Source organism: Pterocles gutturalis, unplaced genomic scaffold, assembly GCF_000699245.1.
Source record: "Pterocles gutturalis isolate BGI_N339 unplaced genomic scaffold, ASM69924v1 scaffold16436, whole genome shotgun sequence".
Classification (NCBI taxonomy): Eukaryota; Metazoa; Chordata; class Aves; order Pterocliformes; family Pteroclidae; genus Pterocles; species Pterocles gutturalis.
This window is the reverse complement of record NW_010100677.1, coordinates 1-23,435: the sequence shown is the minus strand read 5'-3', so window position 1 is coordinate 23,435 and position 23,435 is coordinate 1. Positions and strand designations below refer to the sequence as shown.

The window sequence follows — 23,435 nt, the reverse complement described above, 5'->3', positions numbered from 1 at the left end:
TAATTTAGTAATTTATGGTGGAAGAACCTTAGATTATCTAGTTTACCTGCTGACCAGGGCAAAAGTCATGCCCAGCTGTATTCTTAAAAAGTCCTACTGGTCTGTTTTATTTTACTACATCGCTGAGCTGCAAGTGCACTCCTCTCAACTGTCACACATTCTATTTAAAAAATTCACATAAATGCACTCTTTCTTCAAAGGACAGTAACTGTTAAAAATACACAACCGCAGCTTTCCCTGACAAAAATCTTCACATTGGTAAAGAAGCCACTAACTAAGCTCCACCCTGCACATCAATTCTTGCAGCATTAAGTGATTGACTGGTGGAACACAGCAGGCTGTACTACCTGTGCTAAGCAACCAGAGAAGAATTCAGTCCTAGCTGAGGTCCAAAGTCACCAACACCAAAATAACCTGAAGAAGTACAATCTGAAAAGCACCAACCTGTCAGGATGAACTTGTCTCTCAAACACAAGCTGGGAGAGTAGCTGAGATGGACTCTGCTGTAAAAGTATGAAAGGGTTCCCCACTTTCACTTCTGTAGATATATCTTAAAAAAAATAATCAGAACATTTATTATAATACAAACACATTAGCTGAATACACCAAGTCTTACTTTAGAAACACAAATTTTAAGAGCCTGAGTCTGAAGCCTCTTTGACTAAATTCACAAAGGTCCACATTCACATTAGCATGGTAAAATCCAGGGTAAATTGCCAGGTATTTGTGATTATGATATGCCTCTCAAACTTGGCACTACGTTCTCACATTATACTGGACTTATTACCAAAACAGGCAGAGTGGATAGTCTGCCTTTAAGCAAAATCTAGGTTCAGTTTAGCAACTCTGCTTCAAACTTTGACCAAAACATGTTATTTGTAGTGAGAGACAGAAAACGTGCAGTACTAGTTTCCGAGGAGTCTCTGCATACAGATCAGTGAGTCCATGCTCTATTCAAGTCAAAGTGGGCAAAGGGAACTCAGACATGGACAGCTACTTTTACAAAAGGAGTGAAACCCTGGCCAGTGTTGCTGAAAAGCCTTCGTATACACTACTGAGTTATGTTGAGTAACTGTGAAAAGATTCTCCTAAGCTTATTTTTTCCTTTTATCTTCCAGTACAATAAAATTTCCACAAAACTCACTCAGTCCTTAAACATTATGCATTTTTTTTAACTTTGGCAATTAGTCAATGAGAATTGAATCATGTCCGTAGAGAAGTTACGGTTGGCATGGTAGCGACCTGAGCTGAACCAGCACGTCTGAACACAGATTTTTGCCGTTTTTTCTTACCCTCTCGGGGAGGTATTGTCCAAAATCTGTACTGTGGTATTTTACATTGGGGCAGCTCAATTAGAATCAACTTCAGAAAACAGCCGAGTGTTTTTTCTCCTGTGACGGTGAATGGTTCTGTTCTTCTGACAGCTTTATGTGCTGACGGTGCATTTCTTTTCATGGACCACTATCATCTGCTGATTCCATGAAAAAATTCTGCCTGGTTACCTCTGCACAGCCTTCTACACAGTCTCTCCTTATCCCTGTGGAGCAGCAGGGCACTGGTTGCCTCTAAGGGAGCTGAAAAGTGCACAGCATGCCAATCCACTGGATGCAAAAAAATCAATCTTGCCTTACAGGGTAGCGATTAGAATTTTTAGAGGTCAGGGGTTGTTTGTTTTGTCTAAACAAACTGCAAAATCTGGGTCAGTAGTTAGCATTACTGTTCTCATTTTCCTACTACCATCAGCTATTTTCATCTTAGCTGTAGGTGGCCTAGGTTTTAAGCAATAAAATTAAGAAGCAGCACAATAACCAGTTGAAATCAAAAGATCTGACTGTGCACAGATAGTAAGCATGTTTGGCAAAGAACCATTTTTGCACAATTACTTTCTAGAATCAGGCCAGGCTACAGTCTGAATATCTTCACCTAGGCTCAGACTTTCCAGCAGAAACCCCTTACCTAGCTCTGCATTCAGGCTTCGTAACACAATAGCAGCCAGTGTAGTGATGTAGTCAAAGAAGGCTTTCACGAAGTTTGTCTGCATGCTGCTCTCTGGCATGGTTTGGACATGTAGGTCAAGAGTCCTCAGCAGGAGCTGTGTTTGATTCCAAACCAGGTGCTTCTCCAGCTCCACAGGTTTCAGAGAGGCCTGCTCCACCAAGGCGCCAAGCATGCTCCCTTTAGAGTCTTGTTTAAGAGACCAGACATACATCCAAGATTCAAGTAAGTATTAAATGCCAAAAAGAAAGAGGGAGAAAAAATTAGAAAGGAAAAAAGAAAGAAAAAAGAGAAAGAGTGAAATGCTTTAGCCTAATTTCCTCTCTGCAATGACATATTTCAGTCTGGGCATTATAATTTTATCGCAAACAAGAGACATTTTCACAGCAGAACAAATCAATGGTTCAGCGAAACTGGTAACCATGCCTCTGACAAGTTAGAGATATATTAAGGCAGGCCTAGAACATATCTAGTTTTGTGTCATTAACATACAAGCTTATTCTAAAACACAGATGTTGACCACTCCTTGTACGCTGTAACATTTATCCCTCAGAGCTCTCCTAATTTTTTGCTCATTAAACATACAAATATCTTTAAATATTTTACAAGCACCTACATGCCATTTAGAAATTTGGTGAATGGAGAGAAAAAAAAAACATAAGAAAACACCCCAGTGCTATATAATTAAGAGAGCTCTGAGAAAAGACAACTGTGGAAGACTTCTTCAGAAAAGGATGAGAGGTTTTATGATACTCCTATGAAAACTGGAAGGTATTATTATGTTACAATAGTTTTACAAGTTCATCTCCTTTTCATTAAAAAAAGCAACAGTAAGGGTACACCTAATAACCTCTAAGATGTCAGGTTAAAATACACTTAAAGAATTCCTTTTTAGGACTGAAGAAAAATAGGACAAATAATAACCTCAATTGTACTCATTGACATTTTCCTTCCTCCTCTGGCAAATCCACAATTTTAGCTCTGAAAATAAATACTCAGAATATAAGAATTACAGTAAACTTTTACACTTTGGATTTATGATTTCAAAAATATATATTTATACATATGTCAAAGAGCATTACTACTAGATTTATAGTCATCTCAACAGGCCAAAACAAAAATTTAGATCCATTTGGCAGTCTTCACGATCACAAAAATAACTCACCTGCAGGACGTTCAACACATGTCAGTGCTTTTAGGATTTGATCCAGATTTTGTGACAAAACAATTTCATTAGTAATACTTTCTTCAGTCAAGGCAGGGTAACAAGTTTGCAGAAGGTCTACAATACTGCATCGAAAATGGCTCCCTATTTTCTCATCTGAGACCTCTACAAAAAGGGAGAAAGAAACAGCAATTATAATGACAGAAATATTTTTACACAGAAAAGGGCCACAGAACCAAAACCAGTAATACAACTAGTTTGCCAAATTCAAACTGCTTCAGTTTATTCAGAATTAAGCTGGGTTGCCCTCACTTTTTTTCTTTTAAATACTAAACTAAAAAAATGGAAAGTTCAAATTTTCCATTGCAACAGAAGAATTTGATTTAAGTACATTTCAACAGAAAATCTTATCAGCAAAGCACACTACCTGGCTTCGATTGCCCTTGTGATGTGCAGGAATAGTTGAGAATTTTACTTATTTGCTGGAGAAATGTTGGGAAACCCTTCACACCTTCAGAGTGCAGTAAAACACAGTCAGGTCGGTGGCCTGGAAAAGTCATTGTGCAAAGGGAGACAAAATAAAAGCTAGGAGTGGAAAAAGGAGAACTAACATGAAAGTACAAAACGAGATTTAACTATGTCTCGGTTGTTAGCACAAACAACACAGCATGGAAGAGGCATTTTCTGCTCCCAGGCCCACGTTGATAAACACAGAAATCAAAAGCCTACCTCGAGTCTCAAGGCTGTTGTACAGTCTTCTTTCTGCTGTTTCCAAAAGCTGTTTGCATGTCTTCCAAAGACGGCACTGAGTACAAGCTAGGTCAAATGGCGCTATTGCTGAAGGACTGAGTTCCTCAAGGACTTCCCACAGAGGATCAGTACGCTCCAGCTGGATGTTGCTGATCCAGAAGTTTTCTTGGAGAGTAGGGGCAAGACTTCCAGAAGTTGCAAGCAATTTATCAGTAACATCCGAGATGGAATAAAATACCATACCTACAAACATCAGCAAAACACACAATCACTAATTAAGCAGCATATTTATCTCAGATCCTGTCAAGGACAATTATTCTCTAATACTTTAAGAAAATAATTCAACAGGTAGCCTGCTTCATGGATCAGTTACTGAAGAATGGATAAAACTAACTGGGCATGAACAGCAAATTTCACCATTCTTAGTCTCCTTTTAAGTCAAAAAACCACCACTCACTCTTCTGAACAATTGTTGCTCTCATTATAATAGTATTCAAATTGCTTTCTTCTCTCTTCCACTTCTCCCTCACCTTTTATGAGAAGAACTCAAAAAACCCAGTACTTACCAGCTGCTGCTGCACTCCCAATAGCTTGCAATGTTGAACGGCCACTGCTAGATTTCCTAATGCCTCCAGTGCCTTCTGATGCTTGATTCTCAATACTCTGCTCCACTCTTGCCATTTCTCGTACCGCCTCTTGGTAGCGCTCCATGAAAACCAATTCACCATAGCAAGGTGAATTATCCAGATTAAACATCAAAGCCACCTTTCAAAAATAACAAGAGATATAATTACAGAGTATGTCAAAAGAAGTTTTCAAAGGTCAAAGAGTTTTGGAGGTTTTTAGAGGAGTTGAGGAATTTTAAAAAATGTCCCAACAGACACAGCAGGCTGAAATAGTGGGCTCTTTTTCCTAGAGAGTTTTAAGTGCCTAAAAAACTGGACCTTAGAGACATTTTTCAACTATTTTTATAAAGCTTAGTTATTATTTGCTGCAAGGGTAGTTTAATTAATTTTTGTAAACCACACCATTCAGACTGACTCTTCATTATTTCAATACACTATGTAACAACAGAACTCTATCAAGTTGGCCCTCCAAATTAAACTATTTTAAACAAATTCTTATTCAGCAAGGAAAAGCTAGAAGTTTAAACACTGAGTAGATAAGCATAGCTGTGCAAGTTCCTATTATCAAATCAACAACAGAACACAAACCAACCTTGAATTGTTTATCATCAGCAACACTGAAATTCAAAGTAACAAAACAACACAAACACTTCTTTTTGGCCTTGAAAGTAGGGAAAAAATGAAGTGGCATGCTTGATGTCAAACAGAACTAATGAGTTGAGCAGCAGCCTGCTGGTAATGCAATGCTTAAACTATATTAACGGCTCCGACATTGCCATCTGAAACTCAGCCAGGTCACTGCTTTTTGCCGAGGATCCAATCACTGATGCACCTCGAGATGTTTTTTCAGAGTATCAGCCCAAAAGCCATACAGGGAAAGGTATGCACAGCTGTGAGGGAGCAAAGAACTACAAATGTGTAGACTGTCAATTTCCAGTCTTTCTGCCTGTTTTCAGTACTTTGAATTTAGCCTTGAAACTACCTCCTCTCCTTCAAACAAATGTAATCACCAATTTGGCTCTGCTTTGGGTAAGGAATATATCTGCATGTTCCTGTCAAACTTACAAGTGGCAAAGTGTCATGGTTTTGATGCACTGACTAAAGTAAGCAGTTCAGATGCTGCTTCTTCAGGAGGCTTCACACGAGCTCTTTGTGTTCTTCATTCAGCTGAAGCACTGAGCTTGGCCAGCTCTCAAACATTTTCATGCTTTGAGAACCCAGGTTTAGAGAAAGCATTTTTATATGACATGGGGAAAAAAAAACAACCCAGCATCCTTGGGATGCTGGTTTAGAATATCTTTGTTCCTTTCACCTGCTTCTACTTCTGAAGTGACCCTTTCAGTTGGAATGCGGATGCTTCAGCCCTATGCTTGCTAATGCAGAAGGAGCAGGAATTACATCAGCTATCACAACCACCAACGTCAATACCAAATTAGATTTTTAATTGCACAAAATAAATACAATTAATTTACCTGATGGGCTTCTACAAAGTTTCCTCTCAAAACACAAGAAACTAACAGTGATTCTGGTGGGGAAAGCATCATAGGAATGAGGGGGTTTTGCTGCTGTGGTCTCACCCTGTTTTCCAAATTACTCAAGCCAGACACATTACTGGTGCTTCCCTCTGCAAGACAACAGAATTTATCAGTTTACTGAAAAAAAAAAAACATTTTGGCAGATAACAGTACTTCACATATTTAACACAAAAATATAGGAGCAGAGTTGTAAGGAAGTTTTAGGATAAGGAGGTAATCATAAACATCTTGCTAAAAATTCTTACATATTTGGTCAGAAATTTTGGTTTGGATCTCATTCAAATGTAACACTGTTTAGTGGCTACATAATGTGTATGCAATGCTAGGGCACTGGTTCAATACGGATAAAGGGAGAAGTATTGGATCTATTAAATCAATTTATCATGCCTGAGCATGTTTTAGGTTATATGACTACCAGTCTATTGGCTTTTTAGATGGTTTGCACACCACTACATTGCATACTGGTTCCCGTAGGCCAAAATACCAAGAAAAATCAAATGTTCTTACTACAGAAGAAGAGACATATACTATTCTAATTAGAAAACAGCCAAAAATTGGAGCTCTGAGAAGTGAAAAGCTTTTGTCCTGCATAGAGCAGTAATTCACATTAACGAGTCAAGCAACTACTTGATCATGCACATTGACAAGACAAAGAAATACTACTTTTGTGGCTTAATACCTGAGGTACTGGTGCTTAACTCGCTACTTGTACTTTCTAATGATGGACTGGAAGTTCCCTCTTTCCCATCTAAAATGGAAATAAATCAAAACCAGTATATTAAACACACTTTTTCTAGACAAGGTAATTAAAACTTACTGCAAATTACAGATCAGGCAACCACAAGAGCTCTTCATGAGTATCTCACAAATGAGCCATCACTGATGTCTATGATAAATGCAAAAACTGTTGATTTGAAGAAAATGCTATGCAACAGTCTATGTTGGGGTGGCCCATCAGTGACTCATGTCAGATACTTTAAAGCTTCTTAGTTTGGAACATCCCACTCCAAAACCAGATTTATGTTTTAAAGAGTAAACAGAAAAGGGGTGAGGAACCCAACTTTCTCCTGAGCCTGTCAATTCAAGCCACAAATTCCTCTAAATTTACATCCTAGATATTATTGTGATATGAATTAAAATGTATCAGTCATTATATATTGGGGAGAAAGGGAAGAGCTGGTACTCTAGTTGCAGAGTTCTCCCCTGCCCCAAATCAGACTATGTATGAAAGAAGTTATTCTATTACCTGAATTTAAAATTAATTACCTTTTAGTTGTGCAGGTGAGCTTTAGGAAAACAACCTCAGTCCAAATGGAACTGGACTAAAACACTTCAAAGCAGTCAGAAAACTAAAGGAAATAAATCTAGTTCTCTACTCTGAGTCCACTAAATCTAACTGCATTCAGCTATGAGCTCAGCAAAATTACATGCATTTCAGAGATGTTTTCTCCAAGTCACCTTCTCAACCTACCTGTCTTGTACCTTTGAGATCTACCCCGTTTCTTAAAGCTGGAGCACCTGATTAAAGAGCAGTATCTCCTGGAAGCTGCAAGCTGATAGTCTGTGAAAAATTTAAACAAAAACATTACCAAATAGCTGCACAGGCCATAAGCAGAGTTATTTGTCTACCATAAAGAATCTATCAGCATATCTACATCAGTAGAGCTATGACAGCAAATCTCCAAAGGAAACACAGTTGATCTCAGCTAACAGCTCTTCTGCAGTAAAGTTTAAATGAGCAGATTGAAGTAAACTTCATGCAATTCAACTAATACTGCATTTTTCACATCCACATGCAATGCTTCTTGGAATGTCATATACTTTCCACAGCCCCCTAATGAGGACTAAGGGTCTTTTCCAAGCTAAATACTTTTATGATTCTAACTATATGGAAAAATAGGTATAGTCCAAGTACATAAGCCACTACAAACAAGGCAAAAAGAGTAAGAATTAAAATAGTAAAAGAGTTTGATTTGTCATGACAGTTATGTGGAAACAACTGCATTCTTCAGGAATGAAGGGTAGTATGAAACCTGACCCAGTCAACAATTCTAGAAGTGAGCAAGTAATGGGAGTGCCAGCCCTTGGTAAAGAAAATCCAGGAGATATGCAGTGTCAAGAAAACCCAGCCACCCTTCCCTGAAAGATACTCCCCAAATAGTTGTCATCATTTTTCAGAAGTGAGGACACAAAAGTACAGAATCCAACTTAAAGTTGCTGCCTGTCCAATAAAAACACTGAGGACTGCTCACTCAAACACAAGGCTCATCACATCCCCTCCTTTATAGGGCCAGACTTGAGAAATAGTTGAGCACCGGTTTGGAAACTCGGAACATTTAGGGTCCATACTGCCCAGTCTTTCTTGGGACCTGGACTTTGTATGGTTTGAGATACACAATAAGCCACACTATGATACAAGCAGAAATCTAAAAGTAGCAGGGCTAACAGTACAGAGAAGGGTCGGAAATAAGTTCCCAAGTGTGTTGGTCTAGCTACTCCCAAGAGTGGTCTGCATCCCAGAATCATCCAACTTTCTCTGATACATGTTCCTAACATGTTTCCAGATTGGGCTAAATTAACACTCTGTCCATGAATGAGATGAGTCTATCTGGCTTGCACTGGATCACACACCATGTCCCTTCATATTACTGCACTGGCAACATAACTTGTGACAAAGGGGCAGGAGAAAGATGAACTGAGGCAGTATGTCCACAAAGGGGAGGAAAAAAGAGAAAGAAAACCCCAACTTTCTGATTAGAATAGAATCACTCCTATTGGACAATGGTACAAGAACCAGGTGATCTCCAACTAGGTCACTCTTCAAATATCTGCCAAAACATGCTCCCTCAGTAAGATGCTCAGGGAATTTAGTCTTGAGATCATTGCTTGGACAGCTGTAACAGAACAGTGTTGATATATCAGAAAGCGCCAAATACAAAGCCTACCTGCATTTCTGTTACTCATCACCACCTTGTATCGCCAGTGAGCTTCAGAAAGGTATTTAGAAAACTGTAACACACGACCTCCAAAGGCATCTTTGTTTGCAGAAAGATTCAAGCACTCGACAAGCTCCAGTTCTTCATGAAGCATGTTACTAGAGTCCCATGGAAGAGAACTCTGAATTTCTTCCAGGTGGTTGAGGAGCAATGTGAGGAAGGCATCCATGGCCACATCATCCACTAAAAATCCAGTACCACCACTGGTGAAGTGTTTCAGATCCAGGTAGCTCAGCATAGAGGTTTCACACCTTTTGCCACTTAACATTGAGTCACGAAGATCTTGGGTATCTGTGTGAACTCTCTGAGCAGCCAGAAGATGCCTCTCTAATTTCTTTTCAGTCTCTATTAGGCGCTGTGGACTTTCTGAGGTGGAAGACCGCTGACTAGCGCTGCCTTCTACGCTTGCAGTAGTAGCCTTTTTGTCAAGATCATCATCCTCTGCATAGTCCTCAGGGAGAAGAGTCTGAGTATGAAGGTCACTGTAGGAAACAAAAAGCAAGGAGAAGATGTTCTCCAAAACCTCCAGGCGCAGTGGAGCAGGAACACTCCTTAAGAACTGCTGACACTTCACAAGGTACTGAAGAAATACTGAAGAGCAATCTGTATAATTACAAAAATAAAGAACACTTACAACATTTTCCAGGAGTTCCTTCCTCCAGCCTTTGCCCTTTAAGAAGATCCTGGAAGACCAAACTGTCCCAGTGGCTCAGAGCTGATTATTCCCCCACAAATCAAATAAACATATCCAATATTTTACATTTTAAGAGGTAGTTTGCCTCTTCCCTCTCAGTAATGCCAATTGTCACCTTGTGCAATGATGTGCAAACTCAGATTACACCCATTTTAGCCATTTTTAGCAGTTTTAGCTCTGGGAAATCATAAGCTCTTAAAAAAGCATCCCTGCCACTACCATCATATATCTAGTATCACCTTTTTGCACTATACTTTTAATAGAATTACCTTGAATGTTTTAGAATAAGGCAGGTAGCTTATTCATATCTATCACTAAAGGCAACAAAACAACACTTCAAAGAAATGCCATTATACTTGTTTGCAAAGCATTTATAGCCCATTTAATAAAAGCATCGTATGTACACAGGATGCAAGATTATCCCAATACTAAGTAATAATTCAGAACCCAGCAAATGGAGAAGCATAAGCTACCGAACCTGAGAAAGGTGGCTGATCACCTGCCGGTTCTCCAAAAGTTGTGTCTTCAGGGATATCACCAAGAAGGCTGCGTACACAATCTTTGCACTTGGAATGCTTATGTGAATTCACACAGAGAGCATAGATAGCATACTTCATGGCACAAAATGCTTGAAAGAGTGCCAGATTGCGTTGCTGACTCAGGGTGTTAGGGAGCGTTGCTGCTGTAGAGGGAAATAAGGGTCATGAGGGGTAGGAGGTAGACAAGAAAACAAGTTAAATTTGCTCCTGCAGTTCCCACACAGCAATACTTTTCTAGTCTTTCTTCCCCAGTGTCACCTCCATCCCAGCTTTGCTCTCTCTCACTGTTGCTTCACAACATTTTGGGGAAAAAAAAAACAAAAACAAACCCACAAAAAATGGGCACAGAAAAGTCAGGTCTGGATCCCCTTCTGAGAAGGAAATTTTCTGTAAATTCATGTTACAGCACCCGGCTACAGCACAGAATGATCAAAACCTGCTCATGATGAGTCTCATTAAAGGTACGTGGTTAAGCTACACTGCTGCATTTACAATACAGGAACAGACCCTGTCTCATTCCAACGTCTTAGAATTTTGTGTTCTGTCACAAAGTAGGAAAGTAGGGAGATAGTGTAGACTGACTATGACCATAGTGAGACTAAAGTACCACAACCTCTACAGATTTGTACTAATAAATAAATAACACATTTGATTCTACCCACAGTGGCTGGCCATATAGACCATATACAATCTGCAATTGATTAAAGTACAGTGCCACAGTTTCCTTCAAACATTTATGATAAAGGCAACTTAGAGAAGTACTACACCCACTCTTTTCCCCTTTTGCTTTTTTTTTTTAAAGAAAAAATGTGTCACATGCCAAAGACATGGTCCCTTCTTAGTACAAAAATCACATCATCATCCCCTTCACCCAGGAATGCAATATAGAGTCAAATATTCTGTTACATTGGAGTTTAGACGAATTATCCAACTACTGTAAAAAGGTTAAATAAAAACCAAAAAACAAAAACCTCAGACAGTGTTAAATTAGTCCTTAAATTCACTATCCTACATTCTTAGACAAGGGGTAAATCTCTCTTCTGCCTATTGTTATGGAGAGGAAACATTAGCAATCTTTTTATTTTAAACAAAGCACTGTTTTCATGTACTGACAACATCCCCATCCAAACTCTGGGACTGACTAGCATTACCGAGAAAGTGTTTCAGCACCGTCCTCCACAAGGCTTGAGCACGATTTCAAAAAAAAGCACCAGCCTGAACTCTTTCGAAAACTACAGAGCAGCCAAGACAAAATCCTTGAGAGCACAAATGGTTTGAAACCAATTATTCCATATCACTGCAATTCTAAACAGCAACAATGGTGGAAACTATAATGTAGACAGCAGACAGACCTGAGGAAACATCCGAGTAAGAATCCTTTGTGGAACTCACATGGCCAAAGAAATGCTATAATTCACCAGCAGCTCTCCACTAATATGTAGCACCCTTCAAACATTTGAAAAATCCCTCAATACCAGTGTCTTAAGAGGACTTCAGGCAGGTGAATATAGTCCTCTGAAAAAAACAGCTAGCTGGAGATTCTACAAGATATGCACTGGTAATCAAATGCAAGTTTAATATGCTTTTGCCTCCCATGTGGGAAGACTTGGATGCAGTTGAGTCTGTGTCAGTCTCTGCATCCAAACCAACTCTTTTCCATGCACCAATACTGAAGAACTACCTTTTAACTATAAACACTTGTTCTTCCTTTGCCAGAAATATTATTCTTATAATTCTTATATCTTATTATATCTATCACTAAAGGTAACAAAACAACACTTCAAAGAAATGCCATTATACTTGTTTGCAAAGCATTTATAGCCCATTTAATAAAAACATCATACGTACACGGGGTGCAAAATTATCCCAATACTAAGTGATAATTCAGAACCCAGCAGATCATAATATACCTTATTCTTAAATTCGGTAACTCATGAGGAAATTTCTGTCCATCATTTCACTACTGTGACTGATCAAAGCTAGTGTTACGCACTGATCTGAAGGGTGCCTGAACACAACTGTAAACCAGTACCACTACTTCAGTTTCACTACTGCAGCTGACAGATGTGTGTCAGAAAGAAGGGGAAAGAAGAGGAAGTATGTAGGGTGATGGCAGAAAAAGGCTTGATAACACTGCCAAGTCAGACAAATCAAAACTTCATGACTCCTCTCCTCCCTTTAAGTTTTTCCAAATAGATTATTTTAAAGGAGATTCTATTAAACTGTGTTTAAAGGAGATTCTACTAAACTGTGTTTATAGACTTAACTAAATTTTGATATAATCACTGGGCTGAAAAAGAGGGAAGACTTGTCTTCCATTAACTAGTTCTGTAAATTAAGTTGATCTAAAAAAAGAAACCATAGCTAGAGTCATGCAGCTCCCAGAAGATATGACAGGACTGCCTCTTCCTGTTTTTGAAAGGTTTTGACAGAATTTAAGCAGAAAAGAATTAAAATACAAAAATTGATTTAAAAAAACCAACATCAGCAACAAAAAAACAATTTCAGAAAGCAAGACTCTGAAACCAGAGATCTAGAGTCTCAATCATTAGGTCTTTTAAGACTATTCAAGACAACTGTCACAATAATTTTAACAACAAAACCTGTAAAAATAGGACTGGAAAGCAATATCTTAATAATATGTTACTGGAAGGAGAGAAAACTGCTTCCCTCTAGGCAACTTGGAAATCCATCTGTGCAAGATCCATCACTGAAAGCTCTCTGCACAACTCAGGTTGAGATTACACCTGTACAAATTCCCATCCATAGAAAGAATAAGGCCCAAAAATCTGCAGCTTCTTAGGTTCTAGTACACTCAGGAAGACTTAGCTTCTGTACCATTATTAAGAGGCCCTATCAGAAAACAGTATTAAAATAGCAGCAGCTGAACCTGGAGATAGGCTGCAATCAAAAGAGTGTACAAGGAGAGCTATCTCTAAGTGAACTAATGCGTTCAGTAACTTCAGGTACTTTAGGCATCAAATTGGAACATGGGTAGATGAGAGCAGTGAAGCAAGAGGGATCTAAACACAGCCTGTAGGTAAACTTTACTGATTTTAATATTAAAGTAGATTTGGTAAGATTTTAATATTAGAAGGAAAAAAACCCCACATTTTGTATCTTCCAAAAATGAAGATGTTATAGTATGAGATATTGCCAGTTTCATCTAGCTTTGCCCTTTGATTTCAATATTAAGTGCACAGATGGCTGAAATACAAAACACACACTTACTTTTCAAGCTAATGGTACTATACAGTATATAAGTTACAACGAGTAGCACATACTACGAGCATGTGAAAAGTTTTGTTACCATTTTGAAAAAGCTCTTTCAGAAATCTGGCCTTGTGAGATCAAAGAAATCTCACAACTCCTTCTTGAGAGACAATTTACTCCCCAAAAGGACTCTAAAATAACTTCCACATGCTCTCTAGTTTTCTTCTGTAAAACAGCTGGTAAGCGGTATCTTCCTTATTTACAGAAGTAGGTCAAAAGAACAGATTCTTCCTGGCAGAAATACTAAGCAGCACATACTCAATGGATCGGGGTTTTTCTGTGTTCTCATGACTCCACACATTTACCCTGCATTTGTTGATCTTTAGCAGGAACTTTCTGAAGCAGCTCAATAACATCATCTTCATTCAGTGCCAGAAGATTAGTGAGATGATGAAGAGAATACACTGCAGTGTGGCAATCTAGACTGTGCAAGTGTTGCAACAGAACCTTCCTTGGGATAGTAATACTGCAAGAGAGAACAAAGAGGTGGCACAGATTTAGGTCTCTCAGCCATGTTTAAAGACATATCTCCCACTCTTAATTCTGATTCAACCAAACTACTACAGTCAAAAAGAAAAACAAATAGCATAACTAATGTCCATGAAGCAATTTCAAGAGCTTGTGATATACAGTCACTCACAGATGATTAGCCAGGATTCACATAAAAGAACAGAACTTCTACTTGCATACATAAATTGACTAATAGGCAGATTTGGCAAGACAGTTTGGAAAAAGTCCTTCTGGCCATTTTACCTGTTTTGCTGTATGCACCATTCAAGAACTTCCACCTGAGCCCACAGCCTATCACAGAAGTCTTTCAGTACTGAATCATTGCACAAATCCTAAATGGGAAGACAAATAAAATAATCCCTTTACAACAAATCATCTAGTCAGACAGCAGAACCAAGCCTGTGTCACATATGGGATGGTCGTAAGACTTCTTTATCCAGATGGTTACTTTCAAGTACAGAAAATTGCCAGTTTTATTACAAAGCCAGCTAGGAAGGGCTACTTTGAAGGAGCATCAAAATCATTCGGCCTCCACTCGGCACACCTACAGACCATGGAAGGTGGCTACATCCCTTTTGAAGATTAGCTTTCAAAATGCAAATTAATGCTTCCTATTAACAGTCCAAGACACTAACCTTTAGAACTAATCACATACCAGAACAGATTATATACTGGGTAGTGGACAATTATTCTCATTTTCCATGTGTTTTTCTACTACAGATGCCTGCCGGTTAAAATCAGATGTAAGACTTCCACTTTGCAGTGGCTACTGAATAGACCTTCTGTTTCTTATTAATAGTTGATAACTCCCTTAAGGCAATACCAGCCTAGACCTGCCCCAATGTTCCAGCAGTGCAAAGCGCCCTGTCTCCCCACCTCTGTCATCTAAGCCACTTGCTGGTAGGCAGACATCATCAGAACTGCAACTACACTCCCAGAGTCAGAACCCTCTCTCTTCTTCAAAGATGAAGACTCCCCCCAAACAAGGTGGATCTTTCAGTCAAGCTCTTGTAATTTATAATTTCATTTTGAGAACAGGTAAGGGAAATTTCCAGGCTACCCTGTTGCTGAACTCAGGTTAGTTGTGACCAGAGTTAGTCGTGACCAGAGTTAGTCACTAACCAGGGATGACTCACTGGATCAAGTGACACCCATCAAAAGTCCCCCAGCTCTTTTCAAAACTAGTCAACAATCATTGCTGTCTTTCTCTCTTATGTTAACAGCAAAGTCTGAAGACCTTAAGCAGGAGAAATTTTCAGAATCTCCTAAGCAATCATGCCGCCTTCACAGCTGAGGAGTAAGATGAAAGGCAATCGTCCAATAATGTTACCTACACACAAGTGTAACATCTTAGCTTTTTAAATTCCATTTTGAGAAAGATTAACATTCTCAGTGGAAACTCCCTGTTTTATTTCTTTATTGAAAGAAAATTCACAGTTCAGATTATCACAATTTAAGGTTGTAAATTGGGTTTTTTTTTAATCTTTTTTTACAAGCCGGGAAAAAATCAAATCAGAAATCCAACCAACAACTTAAGCAAACAAATGCATTATCTAGACTCAGACTGGGAAACTGCCACTTGATTTCTGCTGATTTACCCGAGTTTTGTGAAGAGTCCATAGCAATGCTTTTGCCGATTCCAAGCTTTGACAATGAGTCCATCCTAGCAATACCAAGAGGCGGCTAAGTGGGCTGAATTCTCTCCTGGATAAGCTGTTCAGGCCTGAGTAGTCTTCTCTTTTCAGTAAAGTTAATGCAGTCATCTAGAAAACAAAAGGAAGAAGTGTTAATCTCTCCAAAATGCAGAGAACCATAATGCCTGGCAGGTTATGTAAGGGAGTAGCCATTTCAATATTTGCTTCATTAAAATTAAAATGGTGACTGTTCTCCACAGGGAACTTCCCTCAACCTTGTGTTTTCCAAACCATCAGGTTACTCTTCAGTAAAAGTGGCATGAGTGAAAAAACATAACTTCAAAAGTTTACTACAGAGCAACTCCCACTCCCTCACTACACTATTTTTACCTTCTTTCTATTGACAATGTCTCTGTCAAGGACATTATGTAAGAAACTTGAATGAGCATGTTATCTAGAAGTGGAAATACATTCAACCTTAAAAACTCACACTTTAACAGTGACCACCTGCCTGTATTCTATTTCTTCTATGTATGTAAACACACTAAAATATTTTAATTCATAACAGAGTATTTTTCACTAGGTCTTCAAGCTCTTTAAAATCTAGATTTTACTGTGCAAACTAGTCTCACTGCCCCAAGTCAGAATCAGAACAGCAAAGCAATCAGAACAGCAAAGCATCAGAACAGCAAAGCAATGAGTTCAAGATCATGGGGTAAATCAACTGGCATACCCAAAAAAAAAATTACAAGCAGAACGCAGGACTTCTTAAATCCTGAAGATCTATCTGATCTTCAGTCTGCATGTAGATGAGCTCTTCCAAAAATCTTACAGAATGTTCTGAGTTCATCACACAGATGGAAGTAGGGGAGTTATCACCAGCTGCCTCCCTGTTCCTGTAAATCATGACCCCTAGTAAGCACTATTTGAATACAAAACGCTTCTGGGCACCACCAAGATATGTTCAATACAGGGACTGACTGTAGCCACCACTGGGTTTCCCTCTTAACAATTTTATGATCATACCAGAATCTGTTCCAGAAAGTGCTTGCTGCTGCTCAAGCAGTAGAAATAGGCTGTCTTCCAAGAAGTAGCCTCTTTGGGATCTGAGAATAAACTCATCACAGTTCGCTCTGTATCCAGCTGCTCAAATGAACCTAAAAAATACCACAACAAGATTATCTTCCAGTACAGAGGGGTACCTTTGAAAGAAGCATAATTGCTTTAATTTAAACTGAGAAACACACAACATTTCTTCAAATACTAACAAGGTGTTACATGTTAAGAGCTAAGACTCTCAGATATCGTTACTAGATAAAAAAGCCAAGCAGAGAAATTTAATAGAAAATAAAAAGGTCAGATAGGAAAACAGGAAACTGTCTGGACAGTTATTAACATAGCAAGAGGCTGTTCAGCACACAGGTTCTTTGCATTAGCTCAGGTCATGCTGCCCTTCTTTCTCCATATGCATCTTAGCTGTATGTTGCATGAATTCTCACTTGTGCCTTTGCAGGGCCTTAGCAAAGACTTGCCCAGCACAGGCACTTCTCAGATCTGTGCAAAGAGAGAATTCAACTACTACCTGCAAGAGCGAAGGTATCCATATCTCCATCTCTTTCCCCTCATGAGGAAGCACTAACTGTTGTTAATATCAGAAATTTCAGTCCACAACATCACACCAGCCTGAACTTCCCTTCAGCAATCCCTAATGAGTGAAGGGAAGAGAGCAGGTACAAACTCCACTGACTTACACCTCAGTGTACAGAGGAGAGCAAAAGAAAGTAGGCATTCTAGGTTTTCCCTCCTCGCATGCTCACCTGTCACTTTCCTGACAAGAGCACGGGGCACCACTTGCCATTGAGCTTCAACTGAGATCCTCAACAAAATGTATGAGTCATAGGGAGCCAGGCAGAAGCTGTGAAGTTATAGTTGGTACAAAAATAACAGTTGCACTCTGGCAAGCAAGCAGGTAATCAAACAGCATCTTTCCAGCCGGGACATTGGCCCACTCCACATTCCCTTTCACTCCCAGGAGTTTTCGTTTCAATATTAAGGGGTTTGAATATTTTGGAATTACTGAGATAGCTGAACTGGAAATGGGATAGCTGGCCTCAAATGGAATGGAATCCTCCAACACAGATGACCCCAAGCTGGAGCTGAACCAATAAAATCTTTATATCTAGAGAGTGGCAGTTTTCTAGTTAAAAGCAAGATCTTCAGTAGGAGAAATGCTGAGCAGATTAAAATTAAGCACAAGAGGTGGTAAAGGAAGTGCTCCCAAAAGAAAGCAGCAGAGACTGCAGAAATATAGGGAGAGCCCAGGGGTTCCTATGCCCATTCCTTGCTTTAAGTCATTTTAGCATCATCTTTTGCAAGACTCCACGGCTTGTCAAGGCACTTAGCAAGAACACTTGCCCAACTTCTTGACAAGTTCCTTGTTTAATGCCTCAACAGCTTCGTTAAACAAGAAATGAAAACAAAGCAAAAGGTGAAACAAACCTTTTTGTATTGATTTTGACACCAGAAATTTTTCTCTTGTTTTTTCTATGACAACACTGCTATACAGGCTTAACAGGCCATGGCTCCGTTTCCTCAGCATACAGCTTAGTAGCTTCTCCTCCCTCAGTAGGCTTCCCTCAGCCCAGCACACATCCAAGAGCTCCCTGAATAAGTGCCGTACTTCATCCGCCTGATGCTCCACCTCAAAAGTCACTATACTTAGAGCAGCGTAAATCGTATCTACTAGATCTCTTTGATCTAGTTCTGCTGAAGTCTCAGAACCACACTGAAGCCTCTGCAGAGATTTCAAGGAGTCACAAAGAAATTCAACAAAGATGTTTTGTAGAGAGCAATATTGCTGGCTTGAGAAGCTGTGTGTGCCTTGTTCCTCCTGGAAGAACTCCAGCAGAGCTTTTGCCCTTTGAGGAGCCCGCAGCAAAAGCTTCCGGAGAGCTGAAACAACATCCAAGCTGAATCTCTGAGAACAGCCATCTCTTATTTTTCTGTCTGTGATGTGCGTGTTCTGGGCGCACTCAAATGCTTCAAACAGCTCCTGGTAGGGAAATAAGAAAAGAGTAAGCCTTTCAGACTCCATTAAAAAAATTAATTAAATCATTTTTAAAATATGAGAAACTTGAAAGCAAGAAGATAAATCAATTTGGAAACATCATATTACCTACAAAATCCATTAATAACAGTCTACCTTGTCCAATATCCTTCCTAGAAGGGTGCATATGCCTCAATATGTAACAAAATATAAAGAACCCTATAATACACAACTACACTATATGGGCCAGGTGCTCATAGACAAGCTACCTTAACTCACAGGCAACTCCTATGGGAGGGCTGAAGCACTACTCTGTTCCACCTCTTAGCAAGATATTGATGTGATTGTATCTTCGTAAGTCAGTAAGAGCGTGATGATTAGTGTTCAGTCTTTTTTTTTTAATCCTACTTTTCCAGATTCATACCATCTATCTACCAACTGCATCATCCTCATCAACACTAATTTTTCAAACTTGGTTAAAACTGGCCAACAGATTCAGAAGCCATCTCACAGATTTCTTTCTTAAGCAAAAATATATATTTTTTTCTAAGAGAAGAACTAAGAAGGGGAAAACAAAAAAATCCCAATTAGCTCTCCCAAAAAGAGGTAGGAAACTGAGGGACAACCCAGTTGAACAGTAATTAAGCAGCACTTGTGGCACTTCTAGAACTATGTGCATGCTGTCCTTGGCTGGAAGAGACAACTCAGGGAATGTGGAGGGAAGAGGTGGTTGGCACTGGCAAAAAATGAGAATATTAGCACTACAAGACAAGTCCACAACATCCTTTTCTGTATTTGCTGAATCAAAACACAATTCTGCCTACTAAAATGTCTCTGAGAACAATTGTGATGGAGATATGATATTGCTGAACCTCCTATTTCTGTGCAACACCGCAGACAATAGTGGAATCTTTCATGACTTTGGAGCTTAGATATGGTAACGTATACAGACTTCAAGCAGATTTATTTTAATGAACAGTCAAATCTACCTTGCTTGTTTTCATCCCTTAATTGCTAATCCGGTATCCTTAGAAAAATATTGAACACCTTTTCCTTATTCATATTTAAAAGCTGCAAATAGCCTGTGAATGTAAGTTTTCATTTTCCTCTTAAAAAAATAAACAAAAAAATTATTTTAAGAGTTAGAACCTATAAGACTAGAAGCAACATCTGAGGACATTCCACACACCGTGTTAGGTCTAATTCTGTTGTAACCAAATTAAGACAGTTCTACAGCTAGTAACTCTCCTGATTTTCTGCCCTATGCTTGCTTTTGATATTAATCCATCTTTGCATACTTCCATGTATTTCTCAAATAAATCAGTCTGCATGTACTAATAATGAAAAAGAAAAGGGTCCCGGACCTCAGCACAGACATCATACTAATTACCAAATAATGTCCATAGTAACAGTAAACCACCTGAAAACTTCCAGGAAGGGGGAAAAGGGGCGAGGAGGAGATGAAAATCAAGACCTTAGGAGGAAGAAAAAGAAAATAGACACACTTTTAAAATGTGCTTGATGAATATGGTTTATTTTGGCTCACAGGGTGTTTTAGCTTTATGATTACTAAAGATGTCTATAGATATAAGACTGTGGCAAGTAGCTGCAATCAGGACTTAAGTGTGTTAGAAAGACCAGGTAGAAAAACTTGTTCCTTGCTTGCCTACAGCCTCCTCCCTAGCCAGAGTAAAATCACTTGCAGGCACATTGGATTAACTACAGAAAGGGATCTGAATTACGGTCTCTTTCAGTTGCCTAGAAGATTAATAACACATTAGCACCTCAATCAGGAAGCATTAGCTTCAATCCCAAAGCCTGATAAAGTTGGACATTCTGTACAACTAACGAGAAGAAGTATGGCATAGCAAGCAGCTGACCTTTAGTACTTCCTCAGAGACATCTTTCTGTAGTTCTTCCAAGAACAATAAAAATTCAGTTTCTCTTCGAAGAACGACGGGAAGAGTTTTCTGAAACAATATAAGAGAATGGGAAAGACGTCAGCCACTAAAACTTATTTATTTACATTACCATATAAACCTGAATTTAGCTATTTCATTAACATTTTCAGGCAGACTGAAATATCTCTCTGAAATACTCAATTCTCAATTAAAGGCTATTCCACAGTTAGGTTCTGCTCCCACACTATGGATTCCATTTACCTACACATTCGGAAACAGAGACAAGTGTCACTTTGTCAGGAATTACAATCCCATCAATTAGAGACATCTTTCTTCAAAAGGCAAAGAAAAAATGCAAGTCTAAGTAGTGACAAGGACAAATTAATTTTTAAAAAGTATGATCACACATCACAGTGTACCAATTAAAAAAAAAAACAAAAACAAAAAACAAAAAAAAAGACTAGTTTCTCGTTTACTCATGAAATGCACTGTACCTGCCTTAAAACAGCAATGCTGCAAGCACATACCTCATCATCAAATTGTCTGATGCCTGAGCTATTTCACCTTTAATGTAAGAAAGGTGCCAAACACGCAGAAGTTGATACACTCATGCTTTCCATTTACAGAAATGCTCAATGCTAAAATGCCAACTTCTGACACCTAAACAAAAAAAAACCCCAACCAAACAAAAAAAATCACCATTTTTCTCTCCAGCGTGGAGAAAATTAACAGTTGTTTCCTGACAAGTTTGTTAAAAGCAAAAGCAATGCACTTCTCCAGTTACCTTGAGAACTTAATTCCATGAAATGTGGGAAAGCCCATAATTTAAATATACAACTAGGCAGACATTTTGCTCTTGGTAGTCAGATAGAAGTCAGAGCTATAAGTCGCACTTGGAAGTGTGATAGATGTTTCTGTACCTGATTCCTGGCAAGCCATTTTTCCAGCACAAGAAGCCAAAGCCATGCTGTTCTCCATGGGCTAGAATTCTGTCCCCATCTGCAAAAGCAATAAGAACATACACTGGATTATACAAGGTCATTCCCATCTACAGATCCTAGAAAACCCTATCAGAAGTAATTTTGATTTTTGTATTTCTTTGTATAAGATTAAAAAAAAAAGATGACTAAAGAGCTGAAGATGAGTCAGACAGGAAAAGAATGCGGAGAAATCAGAATATTGGTACTACTTACACATTACTCAATGATTTCTGCTGTGCAAATACCTGCTTTTAGATCTGTCAAACAGCAACACTACTGCCATAGTTCTTTGCTTCAAAACAAAAAAAAAATATTTCTGGTCTAAAGTTCAGTCTGTATAGCCTTCTTTGAGCACTTCAGCAGATTTCTTTGAAATCTGATCACCTGCCAAACAGTGCTATTTCCTGTTCTGTCTAGTTCTACCCGAAAAAATGAAACTAAGTTTTAGGTGACTGTAGAACAAGTACAGCTCTATGTCCAAACTAAAAGTGAAGTAATGTACTAATTAACAAATACTTCTAATTTCCATCAGCTTTTCTTATACACACATTCCAAAACCTACGTATTCAGTACTGTCAAAGGGACCAGGGAAGGGAAAAAGCACAAGATAGTTTATTGGCCTTTAAAAATGTCATCACTGCTAACTAAAGCCTTTAGATGTTATAGCCCAACTATCAAAGATAAAAAGATGAAAAATGCTTATGTCTCACACGGCCCTTAGCAATATTCATCTAACCATGCGCACACCTTCCTCCGGACTCCTTTAATTGCTGTCAGCGTACACGGTTTCTTCGAAACTTTACCAAAATGTTACACAAATTTTAATGTGAAAAAGTATGATCAACTGCTTGGAGAGGAGGAATACCAATGTTCCCTGAAGCGCTAGAAAGTCACCCTTCATATGCGCCTACCTGAAACGCAGAGATCAAAACTAACCAGGATGGAGTAAAACCAATGCCATTTCAAAATCCAGTGCGAGAGAAATAAGCAATCAACAGCATAATTTGAATTTTTTAAAGTTTAAATTTTTAGAAATGGGAAGGTCTCTAAGAGCTGGAAGCAAGAGAACATTTTAAGTAACTACAGAGCTGATCTTCATGGTTCCATTTCTAAATCAACCAAAGCTCAGTGTCAAAGGAATGCAATTTCAGATGTTTGCTTCATTAAAATGGAACAAAATCAGTTCTGAAATGCTTCCAAATAGTTTTAAGCTTATATCAATCACCGTGTCAACTGCATAAATGAACACAGCTGGCTATGCCAGTGGGCCAGGCAGCCTGCTAAGTGCCTGGGCAGTGCTGTCAGGTAGCAGCACATCCAGACACATTCAAGACGCCTCAACACTGGGGCGAGTGCTCTTTCCCAGATTCCACCTGTCTCCCACAGTCACCACTAAACTAATCGCTCCTCCTCATTTCACACTCAAGCCTCCCGAATCAAAACAGCACCTCACTTACCTCACCCCCGCGGGACAAGCTACCAGCGCCTGAAGAATTGCTTCCACCTTCTCGGGGCCATCGCCGTGCCCCTGGCTCAGCTGGGGCACACAGGCCTGCGCCAGCTCCCAGTCCCCGTGCCGAGCGCACTCACAGAAAAACCCGAAGAGCCGCTCCAGAGAGACCTCTTCTTCATTTCCGAAAGAATGCATCCTCCCGGGGCGGGCGGCTGACCTGGGGCAGGGTGACTGCAGATGCCGTGAGGGCACGCCGCGGCACCCCACATATTTCTTCCTCGCACGGACAGGGAAGGGCGGAGCGCCGGGGCCTGGCTGCGGGGGGCTTCTTCCCACAC

General features: G+C 39.3%; 1 protein-coding gene across 1 annotated transcript in view; it reads right to left on the bottom strand.

The window, feature by feature from the left end:
* The window catches only part of ZFYVE26 (zinc finger, FYVE domain containing 26), a 47,881-nt gene extending 24,589 nt beyond the window's left edge, over window positions 1-23,292 (bottom strand). The window contains exons 1-19 of the mRNA XM_010080770.1: window positions 23,102-23,292; window positions 21,585-21,663; window positions 20,644-20,733; window positions 18,217-18,769; window positions 16,744-16,874; window positions 15,682-15,846; window positions 14,327-14,415; window positions 13,879-14,039; window positions 10,261-10,443; window positions 9,017-9,670; window positions 7,543-7,632; window positions 6,751-6,819; window positions 6,009-6,160; window positions 4,477-4,675; window positions 3,890-4,153; window positions 3,588-3,707; window positions 3,161-3,325; window positions 1,957-2,184; window positions 445-550 (exon numbers count right to left, since the gene is read on the bottom strand). Coding sequence (XP_010079072.1) covers window positions 445-550; window positions 1,957-2,184; window positions 3,161-3,325; window positions 3,588-3,707; window positions 3,890-4,153; window positions 4,477-4,675; window positions 6,009-6,160; window positions 6,751-6,819; window positions 7,543-7,632; window positions 9,017-9,670; window positions 10,261-10,443; window positions 13,879-14,039; window positions 14,327-14,415; window positions 15,682-15,846; window positions 16,744-16,874; window positions 18,217-18,769; window positions 20,644-20,733; window positions 21,585-21,663; window positions 23,102-23,292 — 3,689 coding nt within the window. The remainder of the gene's footprint in view (window positions 1-444; window positions 551-1,956; window positions 2,185-3,160; window positions 3,326-3,587; window positions 3,708-3,889; window positions 4,154-4,476; window positions 4,676-6,008; window positions 6,161-6,750; window positions 6,820-7,542; window positions 7,633-9,016; window positions 9,671-10,260; window positions 10,444-13,878; window positions 14,040-14,326; window positions 14,416-15,681; window positions 15,847-16,743; window positions 16,875-18,216; window positions 18,770-20,643; window positions 20,734-21,584; window positions 21,664-23,101) is intronic.
* Between the last annotated feature and the right edge of the window lie 143 nt (window positions 23,293-23,435).